The 21,885-nt window shown below is 38.0% G+C and overlaps 1 protein-coding gene across 2 annotated transcripts in view; it reads right to left on the bottom strand.

Annotated features, from left to right (window-relative positions):
- LOC127455617 (ubiquitin carboxyl-terminal hydrolase 47-like) overlaps positions 1-21,885 on the bottom strand; it is a 58,003-nt gene that overhangs the window by 18,063 nt on the left and 18,055 nt on the right. For both annotated transcript variants that reach the window (XM_051723676.1, XM_051723668.1), the window contains exons 2-11: positions 14,545-14,739; positions 7,908-8,021; positions 7,349-7,502; positions 7,151-7,247; positions 4,375-4,520; positions 3,168-3,247; positions 2,589-2,738; positions 1,698-1,793; positions 1,452-1,604; positions 88-246 (exon numbers count right to left, since the gene is read on the bottom strand). In XM_051723676.1, the coding sequence (XP_051579636.1) occupies positions 88-246; positions 1,452-1,604; positions 1,698-1,793; positions 2,589-2,738; positions 3,168-3,247; positions 4,375-4,520; positions 7,151-7,247; positions 7,349-7,502; positions 7,908-8,021; positions 14,545-14,739 (1,344 nt within the window). The remainder of the gene's footprint in view (positions 1-87; positions 247-1,451; positions 1,605-1,697; positions 1,794-2,588; positions 2,739-3,167; positions 3,248-4,374; positions 4,521-7,150; positions 7,248-7,348; positions 7,503-7,907; positions 8,022-14,544; positions 14,740-21,885) is intronic.

Below are 21,885 nucleotides of genomic sequence, written 5' to 3'. Positions count from 1 at the left end.
GACAGAAAACAAGTCATGTTCATCTTTCATCTTCCGTTGTTTAGTACAGCACTTCGGCATTTGAGCTCAGAGAGGATGTGTAGTCACCTTTGGTTTGAGCGCTCTCTCTGTGCTGCTGGTGTTGTCCAGACAGATGCCCTCATCCACACCATCATCTGTGGAGAAATCATTGCTCATCTGGTCACTGTGGCAGCTTCCTTCATTCTCTGCCCCACTGTCAGTGCAGCTCTCTGTCTGAGGAGACTTCTGCAGAGAGGAAAAGAGTCCATGAGAAGAAGATTTTAGACCACGTTTACATCTCAGGTGATTTGGTCACAATTTGACAGCACTCAAATCTAGTGTAAACAGGCTTCAACGCATTTTGAAGATTGTGTTGAAAAGTAGCCTGTTGTAAGTGAACTGACTAAAGGTTTTAAAAAATAAATGTTTATTTAAATTTGACATTGTTTTATATTCTTATATTTCTATATCAGTATTATATCAGCTATCCAGATCAAAATATCATATAGGCACTGCCCTTTGAAATACCCACACTGGTTCGAGAACTGAACAAAATGTAGTCAAAAAATCAGAGACCCTCCCCTCGATGATATCCGATTAAAAGTGGTCACGATAATGGAGATGCTTATGAGACACGTTAAAAGGGATAGTTCACCCAAAAATGAAAATTTGCTTACCCTCTTACTTACTTTATTCTGCAAAACACAAACGAAGATTTTAAGAAGAATATCTCAGCTCTGTAGGTCCTCACAATGCTAGTGAATGGGTACCAAAACTTTGAAGCTCCAAAAAGCACATAAAGGCAGCATAAAAGTTATCCATAAGACTCCAGTGGTTTAATCCATGTCTTCTGAAGCAATCCATGCAGTTTTGGGTGAGAACAGACCAAAATGTAACTCAATTTTCACTGTACATCTTGACAGCAGTCTTGGCACAATCATGATATCAAGCTCGATTACAATTCCTAGTGCTTGACGCATGTGCAGAGTGCTAGATGGCGCAAGGAAGTGTAATCAAGCTTGAAATCATGATCGCCAAGAAAACTGCAGATGTCAAGACTTAGTGAAAATTGAGTTATATTTTGGACTGTTCTCACCCAAAACCGACTGGATCGCTTCAGAAGACATGGATTAAACCACTGGATTACTTTTATGCTGCCCTTATGTGCTTTTTGGAGCTTCAAAGTTTTGGATCCCATTCACTTGTATTGTATGTACCTACAGAGCTGAAATATTCTTCTAAAAATCTTAATTTGTGTTCAACACATTTTGGATGACAAGTGAGAAAATGAGAGAATTTTCATTTTTGGGTGAACCATCTCTTTCATACCAGGTTTAAAAGGCAACCTGTATATGCTTGCCACATGTGACCAGACTGCAAGAGACGGATGTTTATACAAGGTGTAAACAGGCCCGAAAAGATCATCAGTTAATCATTATAGCCTTTCTCACTTCATCCTCCACATCAATGAAGGGGCTCATGTCCAGCTCCTCGGGGAAGGTCATGCGGTCGTTGAGTTTGATGCGGTGCATAGTGGTGTAATCAAAGTCAAAGCGTTTCAGCTGCAGAGTCAGAAGGTATGGGAAATGAAGGAACCTCAGACCCTGGAGACAAAAAAGATTTTATGAGAAACAGAAATATGGGGTAGAGAACTTCATAATGCTCCTCTCAGATTTGTTTATCCTGCACTGATTCACCTTGCGGGCGTCGCATTTCTTTTTGCAGCGTTCACAGAAGTACTGGTTGGGCCCGTCCAGAGTTTCAGGCTGGACGAAGGCCTGCAGAGCCTCTTCCTGTTACACACCAGTGGACACAATGAGGACAAATACATCCAACGAAAGATAAACAAGTGTGGCCACTAAAGCACAAGACCAAAATCCTGCAATCTTGTTGTGTCATGCAGCACTTTTGCACTCAGTGTGGACAGACAAATCTTGTCGCTGGAAGCTGGTCGAGTTGCACCTGGTTATGACACTGTTATGCTTAGCCTACCTGTTGCTGCCATAAAAGCCCATTTAACAGTTAACACGACTGAACTCTTGATTTTCTATTTCCTTTTTCAGATCCACTTTATATTAGGTGTCTTTAACTACTATTGTACTTAAGCATTTAGTAAAATGTTCTTATTATGTAAATACATGTTGCTGCATTGTACTTACATTTAAAGTACCTGCATTTAATTACAACTGCACATACACTGTTAACCTTATCCTCTAATCCTAAACCTAACCCTATCACAACCTTATCCCTAAAACCTAACCCTAAGCCTACCCGTAGCTCAACCTCAGTAGAAGCAAATGTGACATCTTGTGAGAATTTTGCAGATCAACATGTAGTTACACAATAAGTACATTGAATTGTATGTATTTTAATGTTAGTACACAGTAGTTAAAAACACCTAATAAAAAGTGGGACCCCTTTTTTATGATAAATAAAATAAAAAAAAAAAATTAAACAAAAAGAGGCTCGAGTGAGCTATTGACATTAAAGCTACTAAACAAAAACTGCAACCAAACTACAACTGGTGCCAGCTGAATACTAAATTTGCTAATAAACAGCTACAAAGTGATTATGAGGGGCGGACGCACCACACTGCCAAAAGCCTGGCTTGCCCCGAAGGGCCTGATGACCAAAGGGATGTCCAGATATGTGTCAATCCTCCAGCTCTCATAGCCACACTCCAAACAACGCACATAGTCTTTCAGCTTACCCTGGTAAAGATGGTTGATCAGGTCAGCCTGGAAAATCAAAACAAGACAGTTTAATCAGGACACTCTGCATATGCCACTCCGCCCAAACACACCCATACATTTTGACTGTATTAAAAAATTATTTTTGGTGGTAATTAACATGAACACACAAATCCTGTCAATTGAGCTTAACGTGTATTGAACTCAGACTTTCCTTTAATGAATACAACTCTCAAAAAGTGGGCTGAGTCTTGAAAATGTAAGGACCTCAGTTCAGTTGTAGAATTCAGTTGTCACTCTTGTTTATAAAAGAACTGTGTGTGTGTGAACGTAATCATATTTAGCACTTTAAAACAGGACTGACAACTGTATAGACACTGCTGTGTGAACAGCATTCCTCAGCTACTTTCACACAAGGCCTTCCATTGGCTGTGGATAAGTGACATGTGAAGAGAGGGTGGGGCTTGCATCACATACCTGCTCAGTCTGTTTCCACTTTTGCTCTAGTGCATCAAACATGACTCTGCACAGCTCCTGGACATCGTGCTGCTGCCAGGCTGAAAAACAGATGAGGTAAAGTGTTTCACAGTAATCTAAACTCCTCCAGCTATCTGATAACAGCAGGACTAATGTGGATAAAGTTTCTCAAACGGTAATTTATGGCACTTTTCCACTGAACGTTACGGTTCGACTCAACACGACTCTTGCCGCTTTACTTTTCTGAGCTTGCTTTTTCACTGCAGTTTAGTGCCGCCTCAACGTGGGTGGGATTATAGGCTGATCGTCATAGTTGCGCCGCCTTTACTGCCGTGACATCATCTTAAACGCGACACAAACATTACTGACCATAAACAATAACACGACCGCTAGCTGTTAGCTACTATCTCATTGTGCTGCATAAAGCAGTTATTGCATGGTGATTTTACACAAGTGTAACAGTTAAATTGGCCTGGTTGTTTTAGAAGCAAGCTTTCCAGTAGCTGGTCAACTAAATAAAGTGAAGCTTTCAAGCAGAATATAGAGTTAACGTAACAAAACGTACCATCGTCCATCGTGGACTCCAACAATGCCGTGGCCGAGTCCAGGGCACTCTCCTCCCATTGCTCGCCGGTCTATTGCCATAGATAGCGTCCATTTGGTCGAACCACTTCCACTTTCTTCTGTTTGAACCACTCCGGCTGTTGTGGTCCTTGATGGTTCTGTAGTCACTTTTAAGTTTTTTTTAACTTTTCCCTACACTGTTGGTAGGTCCAGTGGTAGCCGTGTGCGACCAACAGCTGAGAAACTTCCTGAAAGACTTTTTCGTTTCATGTTGTTTCGTTCGTCGCTAACGAGAGGAACGTCTGCACCTCGTTTTTTGACCATGGCGTGGTTTTGCGCACAAGTCGCATGAACAAATGATATTGCTGTCGCTGTTGCTAACTTTAAAACTAGCAGGTTGATGTCCCGTGTCGCAAATCCAGTGATGCTGGTAGTGACGATTCTCTCTGACCAATCAGTGATCTGCAGGGTTTTGACGTCACATTTAGTATCGGCTCTGCTGGAACCTCAACCGAGGTGGTACTAAAAAAAAAGTATCAGGTACTATCCACAGTGGAAAACCCCCAAAAAGCGAGCAGAGTCGAGTCGAGCTGTACTGTGCAGTGGAAAAGCCCCATTAGTGATGTATGGGAGGAGCTCTTACCCTCACTGCTGTCCCAGCCGAAGCTTCGGGTCACGTCAGTGGTCTCAATGGCGCGTTTCTTACTGGTCTGGAGGAGCACAAACAGCCTCTGAAGCTGGTACGGGATACTGGTGACGGGATCCTCCTCTGACTCTTCAAACTCCCAACTGAAAAAGAAACAGTGTTGGGATAACGTGCGCACTAGGGATGCACCGATGTATCGGCTGACGATATTTATGAGCCAATTATTGACCAAATTAAAACCACTGGCATATCGGTTAGAAGCATGAAAACGCTGATATGAAAATACAATGGTTTATTTATAATTAATTTGTAACACAATTCAAAAGTACAATCCAGAAATAATATAGCCACAATATAAGGGTTGCCACTCCTAAGTACATGTAATGTTTATTTTTATTCTTCATTGTTCTCAAGTTAATGTGGAAAAAACGTCATAAGCGGACATGACAGTTGTGAAAACGGCACTTACCTATAGGCTATATGATGAGGGAAACCATCTAAAATGCTTTGAAACCAACACACTTTGACTTCTGAGACATCGGTATAATATCCATAAATGTTGCATGACTGATTGACTTAATTTTGAAAAAACAATATGGAATCGCGCGATTACTAAACCTTAAAAGGCTGCATTTTGAAATATAGTTCGCATTAAGAGCTGTGTGAGCAAGTGGTGCCCTCTAGCGGTCTGGATGGCATTATCCATCATACCACTATAATACAGAATTTTTGTTTCTTTGGTTAAAACTTCTTATTTTTCAATGATATGGTTGACACTTGAGTGGAATTGCCCAACATACAGTGATGTGCAAAAGTATTTGCCCCATCCTGATTCCTTTTCTTTTTGTACTTTTCATACTAAATTGTTTAAGATCCTCAAACGAGATATAACATAAAACATATGCTACCTGAGTAAACACAAAAAACAGTTTAAAAATATATATATATGTTTTTTTTATTTTTTATTATTGAACAAAAAAATTATCCAACACCTATATCATGCATGTGAAAAACTAACAGCCCCCTTAAATGTAATAGCTGGTTGTGCCACCTTTAAAAGCAACAACTGCAACCAAACGCTTCCGATAACTGGAGATCATTCTTTCACAATGCTGTGATGGAATTTTGGCCCACTCTTCTTTGCAGAACTGCTTTAGTTCAGCTGCACTGGAGGGTTTGAGCATGAACTGCCCATTTAAGGTCCTGCCACAGCATCTCAATCGGGTTCAAGTCAGGACTTTGACTAGGCCACTCCAAAACTTTCATTTTGCTTCTTTTGAGCCATTCAGAGGTGGACTTACTCCTGTGCTTTGGATCACTGTCTTGCTGCATAATCCAGTTGCGCTTGAGCTTCAACTCATGGACAGTTGACAAGAAGTTCTCCTTTAGGATTTTCTGGTAGAGAGCAGACTTCATGTTTCCCTCAATTACTGCAAGTTGCCCTGGCCCTGAAGCAGCAAAGCATCCCCACACCATCACAATATCACCACCATGCCTGACCGTAGGTATGATGTTCTTTTTATGGAATTCTGTGGTTGATTTACGCCAGATGTAACGGGACCTGTCTTCCAAACAGTTCCACTTTCGACTCATCAGTCCACAGAACATTCTCCCAATAGGTTTGAGGATCATCAAGGTGTGTTTGGCAAAATTCAGATGAGCCTTAATGCTCTTCTGGGTTAGCAGTGGTTTTCGCCTTGCCACTCTTCCATGGATGTCATTTTTGGCCAGAGTCCTTCTGATAGTGGAGTCATGAACAGTGACATTTATTGACGCAAGAGAGGCCTGCAGTTCCTTGGATGTTGTGCTTGCCGTTTTTGTGACTTCCTGGATGAGTCGTCGCTGTGTTCTTGGAGAAATGTTGTCAGGTCGGCCACTTCTGGGAAGGTTCACTACTGTGCCAAGTTTTCTCCATTTGGAGATAATGGCTCTCACTGTGGTTATTTGGAGTCCCTGAGCCTTTGAAATAGCTTTGTAACCCTTCCCAGACTGATGTATTTCAATCATCTTTTTTCTCATCATTTCTGGAATTTCTTTCAACCATGGCATAGTGTGCTGTTGGGTGAGACCTTTTAGCCAACTTCATGCTGCTGAGAAAGTTATATTTAGGTGTTGATTTGATTGAACAGGGCTGGCAGTAATCAAGAGTGGGTGTGTCTAGTCCAGCTGAACCCCATTATGAATGCAGTTTCATAGATTTGTGGATTTAGTAACTACGGGGCAAATACTTTATCACACAGGCCCAGTGTGAAACTTTTTTTAGTTCAATAAATAACATTATCATTTAAAAACTGTATTCTGTGTTTACTCAGATTACCTTTGTTTTATGTTAGATTTTGTTTGAATTTTTGAAACAATTTAATATGATATACACAAAAACACAAGAAATACTTTTTCACAGCACTGTATGCATAGTATGAATTTGTAATGTTCTTTTATATACAGTACATGTAAAATGTGAGTTCTCCTTTTTCAAACTGCAAAAAAAGGAGTGAAAAAATGTTTTAGAAGTATTTCCTAAGTAGAACAGTGATCTGAAGACAAAATAAGTGGCAAAATATTGTTTTTTTGTTAAAATTGGCATTGGTCAAAAATGTTCATATCGGTGCATGCCTAGTGCGTCAGTTTTTTTGTAACAAATAATTTAAAAGTTACTTTAAGTTCCCTTTTTTAAGTAAGCAGCACACATTACTTTTATATTTAATTACTAACAAATACACCAAATACAACAGACTACAATTGTCCCACCAATCAAGTGATGCAGACTACTTACTTGTAGAGTGCATTCCTGAATTCAGGGGTCATGAACAAGGTCTGGAGAAGGCTGTTCAGGTAACAGGTCATTGCTTGGTTCACCAAACCAACATAACCTGCAGAGCAGAGGACACAAGACAAATGAAGAGGCTAAACTTTGTGTGGCAAAGTTGCAGATATTGCACTTCATACACAAAGCATGCCAAAGCAAGCCTACCTGTCTCTGATTTGTTGAGTATGGAGGAGTATGAGTAACTGGGGCTGCTGTAATCGCTGCTGCAGCCCACTGTACCGTCCTGCGGTAAGGGTCCAATGAAGTGGTCCTGAGAGCTGTCGTCAAGACCACTGCTGTCCGCTGTACCAGACTCATCCTGAAAGAGTGTGACATGTGAACACGGCTACACATGCAATGCTCACCGTACAGCAGGGCTCCTCAATATGCCCCACGCTAAACTGTGACGATTTTGAGAGACGAACTCCCGACAAATGGTCTATTCACACAGAATCGATATAAAAAAAAAACTAATTGGAGAACCTTGCCGTACAGTGTACAGTACTTCATGATGCTTTTTTGTCCTTTTTAGAGCTTGACAGACATGGTCATTATGAATTGTCGTTATATGGAAAAGAGCTCAAAAAGATTTATTATTTCAAATTCTCCTATTTTCCACTGAAAAAAATAAAAGAATACGGGTTGAGTATATAATGACAGTATTGTCATTTTTGAGTGAAGCATTCCTTTTTAATTGTGCATGACAGCTCTTATGGTGACTCACAGAAGCTATCTGTGGCTGCTCCCCATCTTTGTCCGTAAGCTGCAGGAAGTTCCTTTTCCCTGCCTCAAAACCTGACAATACCAGGGACATCTCACTGGCCTGGTCCAGAGGACCCTTCAGGTGTAGACAAACATATAATGAGAGATGGAGGGAGAGGAAGAGAAAAACAAGAGTAGGACAAGAAGAATGAGAATGAGATCGACATTGTCTGTAATGCTGATTGTAAATAATCTGAATAATTTCAAAGAAAGTTAGAGGTTAGTTCCTATAACAGCCCCATAAAGAAACAATTTGTTCCAAGGTGACAAATCGGCAACAGGGTCCGGATTCACGAAAAATACAAGAAAAATATTAAGAACGTTCTTGGGATAAATTATAAGTTCGTAAGAATGTTCCTAAGTGCAAGTCTTGAAACATCCTTAAGAAGTTCTCAAATATTTTCTTAAATATCTTTTAACCTCTAAGACCTTCGGGACATTTTTGTCTTTTTCATTTTTGTTTTTTCGATCATTTTGACTGTGTTAATGCCAATGGCATACATTTTGCCAAAGGTGTGTATTTTGGGGGAAATTTTGATATTTCAAATACACTGTGTACACAAAATATTTACACGCAGGACCTTCAGGACAAAAATGTCCCCACTGAAACCCATTAAAAACAATATGCAATATTTGATCCCAGTGCCATTAAAGCATAATATCATGAATTCTATGATATTATGCTTTCATTCCAGAGCCCTGGCTTCAAAATTTACATTTTTTATATTTTCAACCAGATGGCACTATTTTTCTCATGTTTAGCCTATGGAGCAAATATATGCTTTTTCCCTGTTTTCTGTTTGCTGTATTATAGAACACCGCAGGCCAGTTGAATAAATAATGCAGCTAAAATTGTGTGGGTGTGTTGGTATTGATGTCAGTGTGTTTTGTACGTGTATATTGAGAAATGTGTGTGTGTGTGTGTGTTTATGTGTGTGTAAAAAAACAACAGTGGCATTATGTACACAAACTGGCATTTAAAGGGTTATTTAAAGGGAATATTTGGTAGTTATGATCAGGACTGATGTTGGTTAAAAAAAAATAACTAATTGAAAGTGGGAAATAATATTAATATATAATCTTAATATGGCAGTTTTTGATGTGGACATTTTTGTCCTCAAAGGACCTTTTTATGCACAAGGGTTAAGAACATCTAAAGTCTGATCAGCCTGCTCATGGGCTTGCCTTGTCTAATAGCCTACAACAAATTCAATACTTCAACACTGGTAAATCGTAACAATAAATTCATCTATTAACCATTTTTCTTTTTTTTTTTTAAAGTAGCAAGCACCTTGTGATAATTGTTTTGAATGTAGAGTGCGTGAGATGTGTTAGTTTATTGACACTACCCGTCATAGGTTACCATTTGATAACTTTTAATTTGGCATGGAGAAAAAGAAAAGAAACAAATACTTCAGTTGACAAGAACTGGATGTTCTTGTTGAGGAAATTACAGCTGGGAAAAAGTTCTCTTTGGGAAGCTTGATAATAATATCACGTCGGAAAATGGCGGGTAAATGGCAAAGGGTGGCGGAAGCTGTCTCCGCTGTGCCCAACTCCAATAGGGATGTGGATAGTGTGTGAAAAAGAAAGTCTCAGCTTTCTAATGTTATAATTATTATTTTTCTATGAACTCTACAAATTGTGGAGAGAGAGCGCTATATGCAGCACATCCGTTTGAATAAGCATGATTGGTCACCACATTAAGAAGCGTCTTGACAACATTACTCAAATTTCTATGTAAACAGCCCATTGTAACTTCAGACTCAACATGAAAAACCCAGTAAATTCATTAAACATCTTACCTTTTAGAACTGAAGACAACTGTGAGGTTATCCTAACTTTAAGATGTTATTTACGATGATTTTTAAGAACATTTTTTCGAGAATTTGAATTCTTGAAAACAAAATATTCTTAACTTTTTTCTTAAGTTAGAAATTAAGAAGAAAATGGTAGTTAAGAAGAAATTTCTTCTTAAGAATGTTTCATGATTCTGGCCCCAGGACCTTATAAAGGGATAGTTCACCCAAAAATGAAAATTCTCTCATTTACCCTCATGCCATAGCAGATGTTTATGACTTACTTTCTTCTGCCGAGAACAAACGAAGATTTTTAGAAGAATAACTCAGCTCTGTAGGTCCATACAATGCAAATGAATGGTGGCCAGAACTTTGAAGGTCCAAAAAGCACATAAATGCAGCATAAATGTAATCCATAGAACTCCAGTGGTTAAATCCATATCTTCAGATATGATAGGTGTGGGTGAGAAACAATCTCCACTTTCACTTTCTTTTGGGCGATTTGCATTCTTTGGGCATATTGCCACCTACTGGGCAAGAAGGGACAATTTATAGTACAAAAGGACTTATATTTATTTGTTTCCACACCTATCATATCACTTCTGAAGATATGGATTTAATCACTTAAGTGTATGGATGCTGCCTTTATACTGTTTTTGGTCCTTCAAAGTTCTTGTCACCATTCACTTGCATTGTATGGACGAACAGAGCAGAGATATTGTTCTAAAAATCTTTGTGTTCAGCAGAAGAAAGAAAGTCATACACATCTGAGATAGCATGAGGGTGAATAAATGATGAGAGAATTTTCATTTTTAGTTGAACTATAACTCTAACAAAAAGAAGTCTACATTACTTTCATATTCAGAAAATGCTCAGATTTTTTAAAAAGCATGCCTCATAAGATCCAACAGATATGAAGCAGCTTTACAGTCTTCACAGAGCATAAAATAAACTTGGCGTATTGTAGATCATCCACATCCCACAAGGACTTATTATGCATGAAAGAGCTGTACTACCTCTGGATCATTACTAGCCAATTTACCCACAGGTCTGGACATGGTAATGTTCCACTAGCGAGGAGAGCGGTGCGGATGATTGTGGAAACAGGCCTTAATCCAGTTACATACTCAGAGTGTTAACAGCAGCTACAGTCCCTGCACTCTAGGTCAGTGCTGGGATTAACACATAGTCAGGTGGAAAAACATGCCACTGACACCTTTATTACGTTTCGATGCAGTGCAAAAAATTAAACAGAAGTGTTTTGAAACGCACTTTCAAAAGTTGAAGTTCTTTTAACTTGATATGCGTGGAAAAATGGCAACACTCCTGCGCGAGACACTGAAAAAAACAAGATGTGTGCAATGGTCAAAGTCATCCATCTAGCACCTGTTCACATCGAAAATTAAATAAACAGTGCAGACAGACGCAATAACAAGTTCTAACGCATTCTTGCACAACAAAAGCTCAACGCAGTGCAACGGATAGAACAGAACGCAAATGGCGAGACGCACTTTTAAATGTTGAAGTTCTTTTAGCTTGACACGCGTATATAAAAAAATCACAATGGTCAAAAATGTCTGTCTAGCTTGTTTACATGATTTTCATGTATAACTCTATATTAAAATATCAAATAACTTGGAAAAAAAAATATTATTACTATAAATATTTAATAGTGCCCGACCGATATATCGGCCGGCCGATATTAACCTTTCACCGATATATCGGTATCGGCGTATATTTTACCGATATGCGCCGATATGAAAACTTTTTTTCAGAACATATAATGCAGAAAACAATGCTTTAGAATTGGTGTCATAGCATATTTTGTTCAGCAGAGCGCGCTCCGACTCCATTGTTTACAGAGCTGACGGTGGCTCTGCAGACAGGGAGTTATGCGGTGTCTCAGTAAGTTAACTAGTTTGTGAAATACATACTGGAAACTTAATAAACAATGACCCCATCATTTTCCCTTTTCAATATTACTAATATAAAATTCACTCATGTCTGTTTGCTGTTAGCCAGCTATAGTTTGTCAGTGCAGTCAGTAATGTAGCAGATTGAAAGGTAAACCTCAGAGCATCTTTTTGCAGCTCAGCAAAAGACAACGGTGCGGTGATGGATTGTGTCTGATGAGTGTTGATTTCATGCTATGTTGTTACGTAGTTGGTGAGACGCAATGCTGGAAAGAAAAATAAACAACGTCCGTCTTTTACTCTCCATGACAACGAGCTTATAGCTAACTAGCTAATCACATAGCTACTTTCAGTAACTATGTTTCCATCCAAGGATTTTTTGCGGAAAAAGTTTTAGCACATCAAAATAAAGCTGATGGAAACGCAAATTATCGCTATAATTTCACAAGTGTCGAAATAATATTTTTCCGTTTAACTCTAGCACATAAACTCTATGTCGATACATCAAATGTCACGAAAAACTAGTTTGGAAACACTTTTTGTCGAGAAAATTGGCATTAACGCAAAAATGTAGTGTCACATTACAGAATTGTTAGCCTGTGTTAATCATGACGACAAGGTATACATCCTTGAAAGCCAATTTATTGTACGTGATAATGGATTGATCTGAATGGCATAAAGAGCCGATCACTGCAAACATGACACTTCCAGGAGTGCCAACACAAATATCTCGTATCAAGACATGCACATTGACAAGTGCACGGAGAACAAATGAATGGCCACTGTTTGTGATTAATCGCGGTAGACATCTGTTTATTTATTAAAGTTGCTTTTACACACCATTCAAAATAATAGACGGCAGTCACGGAATTAGTCCACAATACAAAAAACATAATTTCTGAGAAGTTTTTTTACAAAGAGGTTTTAAATTAAAAATAAATACACAATACTAAGAGAAAAGCATCTGTGTGCTTTTTTGGAACATGAACATATAACCCAATTATATTAAATTATTGTTTAGCTTACTTTTGAAAAAATGCTGGCAAAATTCCTTGTATTAAATTAAATAAATTACCAAACGAAAATAAATATATATATTTTTAGACCTATTATATGCCTTTTCTTTACACAAACTTAAATTAGCTGTACCCTGTTCTGTAGACGAATAAAGTCGGCTGAATGACGTTTTCTACACTTCAAGACTATAAACCATCAGAACTATTTGTCCAATGCGGAGTTCACTTTCAGAAAACAAGCTTTTGAACCTTTTAAAACTTTTAAATATTTTAAATCTAACCCTTTTTACCTCGGATCGCATTTGCTGAGCTTCTTCAGAAAATGTAAATTGCATTATGACGCTAAAATTAATTTGAAATGACAATCAAGTTCAGTTGATCGTTAAAAGTTGTGGGACAAATATACAGGACATAATGCAGTTGAGATGGCAATGCTTTAGATTAGATGATTGTTCAAAATAGCCTATTGAATATCAGGAATGTATCATATGTAAACCCTGATTTTACACAGCATCAGTTTTTCTTTAATAGCTGTGCACACAGCATAAACACGTCGATGGATGGTCCTTATACTAAGACCGAAAGTTCCCCCACTACTTGGTGCAGGTTACCAGCTTGAAAAGGGCAATGACGATTTGCTTTCGGGTCGGAACCGGTGGCAAACTGCGATAGGCGCAACATTAGGACCAATATAACAGTCCTGTCAGAAGGGCAACTGCTCCCTTTTGATTGCAATTCCTCGTCTTCTGACTGCATTTATTTGTGAAATTAAGATGACAGTTAGCTGGTTCATTTCAATGAATTGTCTCAATACTCTCCCCATTTTACCAAAACTTCGGAAGAAAAAAATTAAGGACATCTGGGAGGCGAATTAGCGATAAACACACATTTCTGTATGGAAACGGCTTAAGGGCAGATTTCTTCTGCGAAAACTTATGCGACAAAGTGTTTTTTGTTATGCTGTAGAAGGCGGCAAATTTCGCAAAAAAATGTTAATGCATTTTCACTTATCTGTTTATCTTGACTCGGCAGTATTAATATAGTCAGCATTTGACTGATACTAAACAGTACTGATGTTTATTTAGCTATTTATTTTATTTTTATTTATTCTTTATTTTAATGGTCAGCATTTGACATAGTAAAAAGTACTGATGTTTATTTAGCTATTTATTGTATTTTTATTTATTCTTTATTTTCTCAGTGTTCATTTCTAGAATTTGTTGACAATGTATTATAATAATAATGTCAAATATTCTTTGATAAAAAATGTTTAAGAAATCAGCCTTCTGAGTACTTTTGCATAGTCATATTGGTGCAAAATCGGTGAAAAATCCACATAGAAAAGGTCTGTTTTCATTCCAGCTCAAAAATGAAATATATCGGCCACCATATTGGTAATCAGTGAATTTTCCCCCTCTAAAATCGGTATCGGTCACAAAAATCCCATATCGGTCGGGCTCTGATATTTAATGTTTTAATTTGAATGTTTTTAGAGCTGCTGCTACACGATATCAGATTCTCTCTTGAAATTTGGCAGATTTCGGTCAGGTCACAGGAAATTACTGGTCAGTTGGCCATTTTGAGAATATCAGCATTAGCCAATAACATGGCGTGCACATGGCGAATTAACAGAGATTTTTATATCAGCCATCTGCCACCCTGCTCTCTAAATATCTGCATTGTTATTGTTAACGGTTGAAAACCCCCATATTGGTTCGACCGGAATGTCTCAGGGTCTTGTTTACAGGCTGGATTCAGGCTTCTAAAGTTGTCCTCTTCTCTGATTGTAAATAATTAACTAAAGCGGTGTGCTCATATCTATTATTACCAACTATTATAGAGTTTTTGTGTACATTACAGGAAAGACTCACCATGCCAACAGAGTTGGCCCACGCCAGACAGAATGTGCCATTCACATATCCAGCCTTGTGAGCCACATCCTCGAAGAGTTTGTTGATGGTGGTAGAGGCAGGCAGGTTGAGAGTCAGCCTCTCATTGACGGTCTTTGCATTGGTGGTGTCCTGCACGATACACAGCACCCTGGGTTCCTCCGCTGCACTTTCAGTCTGTAATATACGACACACTAAAAGTGAACTGAAATTTGCATGTCAGTTTTAACACTGCTTGAGTGGTTGATGTTAAGAAATTTCATCAGACTAGACAGAGACGCACTACACAGGCAAAAGTTGAGCAATCTTGGTTGTCCTTTGTGGTATCAAAAGAGAACTGACTCATCATAGTTACATAACACTTTGGAGGACACGGCTTCATGAAGTATGTAAACAAGCTGAAGTATGCAATGTAGTTCCACACTATGAACATATCACATTACAACAAAGATGCTGTTAGATATTAAAGAAATATTTAACACAAGAATGAAAGTTCTGTCATAATTTACTCACCCACATGTCTTCCAAAACCTATATGACTTTCTTTATTCTGTGGAACATTAAAGTTATTTATAGAAGTATGTGCAAGATGCTCTTTTCCATACAATGAAAGGGAATGGTGACCACGGCTCTCAATTATTGCTTTCATGTAAACAACAACTTTAATTTCAGTCTGTTCCTTAGACAAAGTTATCATATGACTTCAGAAGACTTAGAAAATAATTTTCCGGGACTAGCCTACTTTTAATATGTTTTCTATAGTGTTTTTTTTTGTTGTCCTTTTTTGTTGTTTTCTTAATCAGTTTAGAATATATCTATACCTCACTGTATTGAACTGATTTGGGGTACTCTTTTATATGTAAAGAAACACATCTAACTACACATTATTTAATTATAAAATAGAGAAAACAAAGAACTCTTACATAAAAAAAATGTGTAGCCTATAAAGAAAAACTTTATTTTTAAATGGTCTACTGGATAATGCAGCAGCAAAATAAAAAGTCTTCCGTAGAAAAGAAGCCAGTTCTCTTAACACAATTTTTTTTTAAAACTTGTATCAAGACCTCTTTTTTGTTTACTTCAGCTGTTATAGAAAACAGTCCACTTTTCAATCACACCATTTCATTGCATTCAGAAAGTATTCCGACCCCTTAATTTCTTTTCACATTTTGTTATGTTGCAACCTTATGCAACCTTTTTCACATCAATCTACACTCCATACCCCATAATGACAAAGCAAAACCCAGATTTTTGATAACTTTGCAAATGTATTAAAAAGAAAAAACTGAAATATCACACTGACATAAGTATTCAGACCCTTTGCTATGACACTTGGAATTTAGCTCAGGTGCATCCCATTTCTCTGGGTCATCTTTGAGATGTTTCTACACTTTGATTGGAGTCCACCTGTGGAAAATTCAATTGATTGGACATGATTTGGAAAGGCACACACATGTCTATATAAGGTCACACAACTGAAAATGCATATCAGAGCAAAAACCAATTTATGTCAATGTGATATTTCTGTTTTTTCTTTTTAATGAATTTGCAAAGTTATAAAAAAATCTTTTTTTTTGTCACAATGGGGTATAGAGTGTAGATTGATGTGAAAAAAATAATAATTTAAAGAATATTAGCATAAGGCTGCAACATCACAAAACGTGAAAAAATGAAGGGGTTTGAAGACTTTCTGAATGCACTGTATCACACTGACATAAGTATTCAGACCCTTAACTTAATAAAAAAAAAAAGTACTTTTTTGTAAAAGTACTTAAAGCAGCATTGGCAGCGATTACAGCCTCAATTCTTTTTGGGTATGATGCGACAAACTTAGCACACCTGGATTTGGGGATTTTCTGCCATTCTTCTCTGCAGATCCTCTCAAACTCTGTCAGGTTAACGTCGGTGGACAGCCATTTTCAGGTCTCTCCTGAGATGTTCGATTGGGTTCAAGTCTGGGCTCTGGCTGGGTCACTAAAGGACATTCACAGGGTTGTCCCTAAGCCACTTTTGTGTTGTCTTGGCTGTAACTTTAGGATCATTGTCCTGTTGGAAGGTGAACCTTCGGCCCAATCTGAGGTCCTGAGCACTCTGGACCAGGTTTTCATTAAAGATATCTCTGTATTTTGCTGTGTTCGGTTTTCTTTAACCCTGACCAGTCCCCACCGCTGAAAAACACCAACACAGCATGATGCTACCACTACCATGCATCACCGTTGGGATGGTATTGTGCAGGTGATGAGCGGTGCCTGGTTACCTCCAGACATGACGCTTGGAACTGAGGCCAAACAGTTCAATCTTCATTTCATCAGACCAGAGAATCTTGTTTCTCACAGTCTGATAGTCCTTTAGGTGCTTTTTTGCTTTCTTGCACTGAAGAAAAGCTTCCATCTGGTCACTCTGCCATAAAGTCCAGATCGGTGGAGTGTTGCAGTGATGGTTGTCCTTCTGCAAGTTTCTCCCATCTCCACATATGATCTCTGGAGCTCAACCAGAGTGACCATCAGGTTCTTGATCACCTCTCTTACCAAGGCCCTTCTCCCCTGATTGCTCAGTTTAGCCAGGCGTGCAGCTCTAGGATGAGTCCTGGTTGTTCCAAACTTCCATTTAAGAATTATGGAGGCCACTGTGCTCTTGGGAACCTTCAATGCAGCCATAATTTTTTTGTAGCCTTCCCCAGATCTGTGCCTCGACACAATCCTGTCTGAGCTCTGCAGGCAGTTCTTTTGACCTCATGGCTGGGTTTCTGCTCTGATATGCATTTTCAGCTGTGATACCTTATATAGACAGGTGTGTGTCATTATGGGGTATGGAGTGTAGATTGATGTGATTTTTATTTTATTTTTTTTATTTTTTTGGCATTTAAGCATAAGGCTGCAAAATGTGAAGAAAAAAGGGTCTCAATACTTTCTGAAATCACTGTATTTTTTATTTTTTTTTAACCCAGTCAACTTAAATATTATTGTAATTTAATGGAATATTTGGGGTTCAATACAAGTTAAGCTCAATCGATAGCACTTGTGGCATAATATTGATTACCACAAATATTTATTTTGACGACGACTCTCCTTTTCTTTAAAAAAACGCAACAATCGAGGTGACAGTGAGGCACTTACAATGCAAGTGAATGGGGCCAATTTTTCAACATTAAAATAATCACTGTTTCAAAAGTAAAGCCAAAAGACAAACAATATGCGTGTTAACATTTTAGTGTGATAAAAATCACTTACTAACCTTGTCTGTGTAAAGTTACTGGCAATTTTACTGCTTTTATTTTAATAAAGCACTTACATAGCCAAATGTAAGTGCTTTTATAAAATTATAAGCTTTTAAACCATCAAAAAACTGGCCCCATTCACTTCCGTTGTAAGTGCCTCACTGTAACCTTGATTTTGGCTTTTTTTATAGAAAAGGAGGGAAGTGCTTTTTTTAAAATAAAAATTTTCTAAAGAGTCAAAATTATTTGTTGTGGTAATAAACATTATGCCACAAATGCTCTTGATGTAATGTAAAATAATACTACTAATAAAATAGTAATAATAATAATAAAAAATAATTTTATTATACAATAGTAATGTATTTCAGTCGTAATTTTTTTACTTTAAAATCCTAGGCATATTTGTGTGTGGGCTAGTTCACAGTAGTTTAACATTTTTCATTCAAAAACTGGTAAATTGCTCCACCAATTCCAATCTCAATGTATGTTATAAGCGAACCGAACTAGAGCATCTACACCTGAGATTTAGTTTGTGTGGAGCGCTCACATATTGTGCGCCACTCTGAAAGATGAAAACAGCAGCGTGTCATCAGCCAGCTCATGCTGTGTGATAACAGAGCGCCGCTAATTTACTGATGCGTGCTGTGCATGCAGACTATATGTTTATTTATTAAACACAGCCTTTTGAGATTCACAAAGCTAACGTATGTCTTCAAGAGACTTTAAATAAAATGCACAAGTCATATGGACTACTTCAATGGTGCTTTTATGTTTCTTTTATGCCGTTTATTGGGCTTGACGTAATGACTAACACACAAAATAAGATCTGGATAGGGCTGGTCGCACTGATAACCAATCTACTTAAAACGTCTGTATTGGAGCCGGTACCGATCCAGGTATCGGATCGGTGCATCCCTATTAAAGAGAGCAGAGTGAACATTCTTCAAAATCCTTTTGAGTTAATATAGGAGAAAGTCAGACATGTGGAATGACATGTGGATGAGTAAATGACAGAATTTTCATTTTTTGGGTAAACTATCCCTTAAAAACTGCACTCGGGCATAAAACAAATAAGGTTACACAAGCATAAACAAACAAAGCATGACTGTGCCTATGAGTAAATCAGAAACATTCATTCATTATCAACAGTTATTATGTAGACCACACACATGACAGTAATACAAACTGACATCTTAATCACACAGTGGTTTCAAAAAGTATTTGGACATTTAAGCCACACTTAAAATGTACCAGACTGCACAAGTACACTTATCTAGCAAAACCTATTAAAAAAACACGTTTGTTAAAAGGATAATTCACCAAAAAATGAAAATTCTCTCATCATTTACTCTCCCTCATGCCATTCCTCAGTCATGTTTATGACTTTCCACTGCTGAACAAAAACAAAGATTTTTAGAAGAATATCTCAGCTCTTAGGTCCATACAATAAAAGTGAATGGTGACCAGAACTCCAAAAGCTCCAAAAAGGAGATAAAGTCAGCATTAAAGTAATCCATCAGACTCCAGTGGTTTAATCAATGTCTTCTGAAGCAATACAGTTATTCTGGGAGAAAACAAACCAAAATATAACTCTTTTTACACTTTTGTCATTGCAGTCTCTAGGCACGATCATGATTTCAAGCTTGATTACACTTTCAAGTGCTTGACGTAGGGCTGTTACGATTAGTGTTGTCAAAAGTACCGGTACTTCAGTACCAAGTCGGTACTAAAATAAAAAATATTTAACGATACTAGTGTTTCTGCAGTACTGGTAGTACCGAGCACCAACTCTACCCGGTAACAGCGCGCAATATGACTGACATACGACAGCTTTAAAATGCTCACAGGCTTAATTTGAACACGTGCTCTGTTACTACTTCTACACTGAAATGGACAATGAATCAAATTAAAATCGTGATGTCCTAGTGTGATTTATTAAACTGCTAAAGGCTGCAATCTTACTGTGGAAGAGCTGCGTACTTTAAATAAATCCGACCGCTCATCCACTTGAAACTCCACAGACATTGAGAATCATTCACGTTGTATGAGATGTCACAGCAGAGCACTAATCCACTGTGAACCACGCAGCACATGTAAAGTATATATTTATATAATTAAAATCACTGCATTTGTGCTTTAATCTCTTTTACATAACAGAGTTAGATCAAATAACCGTGAACAGACTGTTATTTAATAATCGCGACAGGCCTAGCTTGACGCATGGGCAAAGAGCTACATGGCGCTATAAGAAGTGTAATCGAGCTTGAAATCATGATCACCAAGGAGACTGCTGTCAAAATGTACAGTGGATAAGGAGTTATATTTAGGACTGTTCTCACCCAAAACCAGCTGGATTGCTTCAGAAGACATTGATTAAACCACTGGAGTCTTATGGATTACTTTTATGCTGACTTTATCCCCTTTTTGAAGCTTTTGCAGTTTTGGACAACATTCACTTGCATTGTATGGACCTACAGATCTGAAATGTTCTTAAAAAAAAATTGTCGTACACATGACTAAAGGCATGGCATGAGGGTGAGTAAATGATGAGAATTTACATTTTTGGGTGAACTAACCCTTTAAGTTTTATGATAAAACAATTGATATATGAAACTAATGATGAACTACATCTGTGGCTACTCTGATATATACACTAAAAATCTCCTTGTGACCAGTTAAAATGGCAAACATTTCCATTTTTGGGTGAACCATCCCTTTAAGTCTCCAAATACTTTGAGGCCACTGTATATATGCAATCAAGTCCATAATGGTGACTCAGTGACTGATGGTAGTGTGTACATTTGAAGTCAGAAATTTACATACACCATAGCCAAATACATTTAAACAATTCCTGACATTTAATCATAGAAAACATTCCCTGTCTTAGGTCAGTTAGGATCACTACATTTTAAGAATGTGAAATGTCAGAATAATAGAGAGAATGATTTATTTCAGCTTTTATTTCTTTCATCACATTCCCAGTGGGTCAGAAGTTTAAATACACTTTGTTAGTATTTGGTAGCATTGCCTTTAAATTGTTTAACTTGGGTCAAATGTTTTGGGTAGCCTTCCACAAGCTCATCACAATAAGTTGCTGGATTTTGGCCCATTCCTCTAGACAGAACTGGTGTAACTGAGTCAGGTTTGTAGGCCTCCTTGCTCGCACATGCTTTTTCAGTTCTGCCCACAAATTTTCTATCAGATTGAGGTCAGGGCTTCGTGATGTCCACTCCAATACCTTGACTTTGTTGTCCTTAAGCCATTTTGCCACAACTTTGGAGGTATGTTTGGGGTCATTGTCCATTTTGAAGACCCATTTTCGACCAAACTTTAACTTCCTGGCTGATGTCTTGAGATGTTGCTTCAATATATCCACATAATATTCCTTCCTCATGATGCCATCTATTTTATGAAGTGCACCAGTCCCTCCTGCAGAAAAGCACCCTCACAACATGATGCTGCCACCCCCACGGTTCACGGTTGGGATGGTGTTCTTTGGCTTGCAAACCTCACCCTTTTTCCTCCAAACAGAACTATGGTTATCATAGAAAATCAGTTAAATTTTTGTTTCATCAGACTTTTCCAAAGAGTAAGATCTTTGTCCCCATGTGCATTTGCAAACTGTAGTCTGGCTTTATGGTGGTTTTGGAGCAGTGGCTTCTTCCTTGCTGAGCAGCCTTTTAGGTTATGTCGATATAGGACACGTTTTACTGTGGATATAGATACTTGTCTACCTGTTTCCTCCAGCATCTTCACAAGGTCCTTTGCTGTTGTTCTGGGATTGATTTGCACTTTTTGCACCAAACTACGTTAATCTCTAGGAAACAGAATGCGTCTCCTCCTTGGATGGTGTGATGGCCGTAAGGTCCCATGGTATTTATACTTACGTACTATTGTTTGTCCAGATTAAGGTGGTACCTTCAGGCATTTGAAAATTGCTCCCAAGGATGAACCAGACTTGTGGAGGTTAACAATTATTTTCTGAGGTCTTGGCTGATTTCTTTTGATTTTCCCATGATGTCAACCAAAGGTGCACTGAGTTTGAAGGTAGGCCTTAAAATACATCCACAGGTACACCTCCTATCAGAAGCTAATTGGCTAATTGT

Source organism: Myxocyprinus asiaticus, chromosome 2 (genome assembly GCF_019703515.2).
Source record: "Myxocyprinus asiaticus isolate MX2 ecotype Aquarium Trade chromosome 2, UBuf_Myxa_2, whole genome shotgun sequence".
In the NCBI taxonomy this organism is placed as follows: Eukaryota; Metazoa; Chordata; class Actinopteri; order Cypriniformes; family Catostomidae; genus Myxocyprinus; species Myxocyprinus asiaticus.
This window is presented reverse-complemented; position numbering and strand designations above follow the sequence as displayed.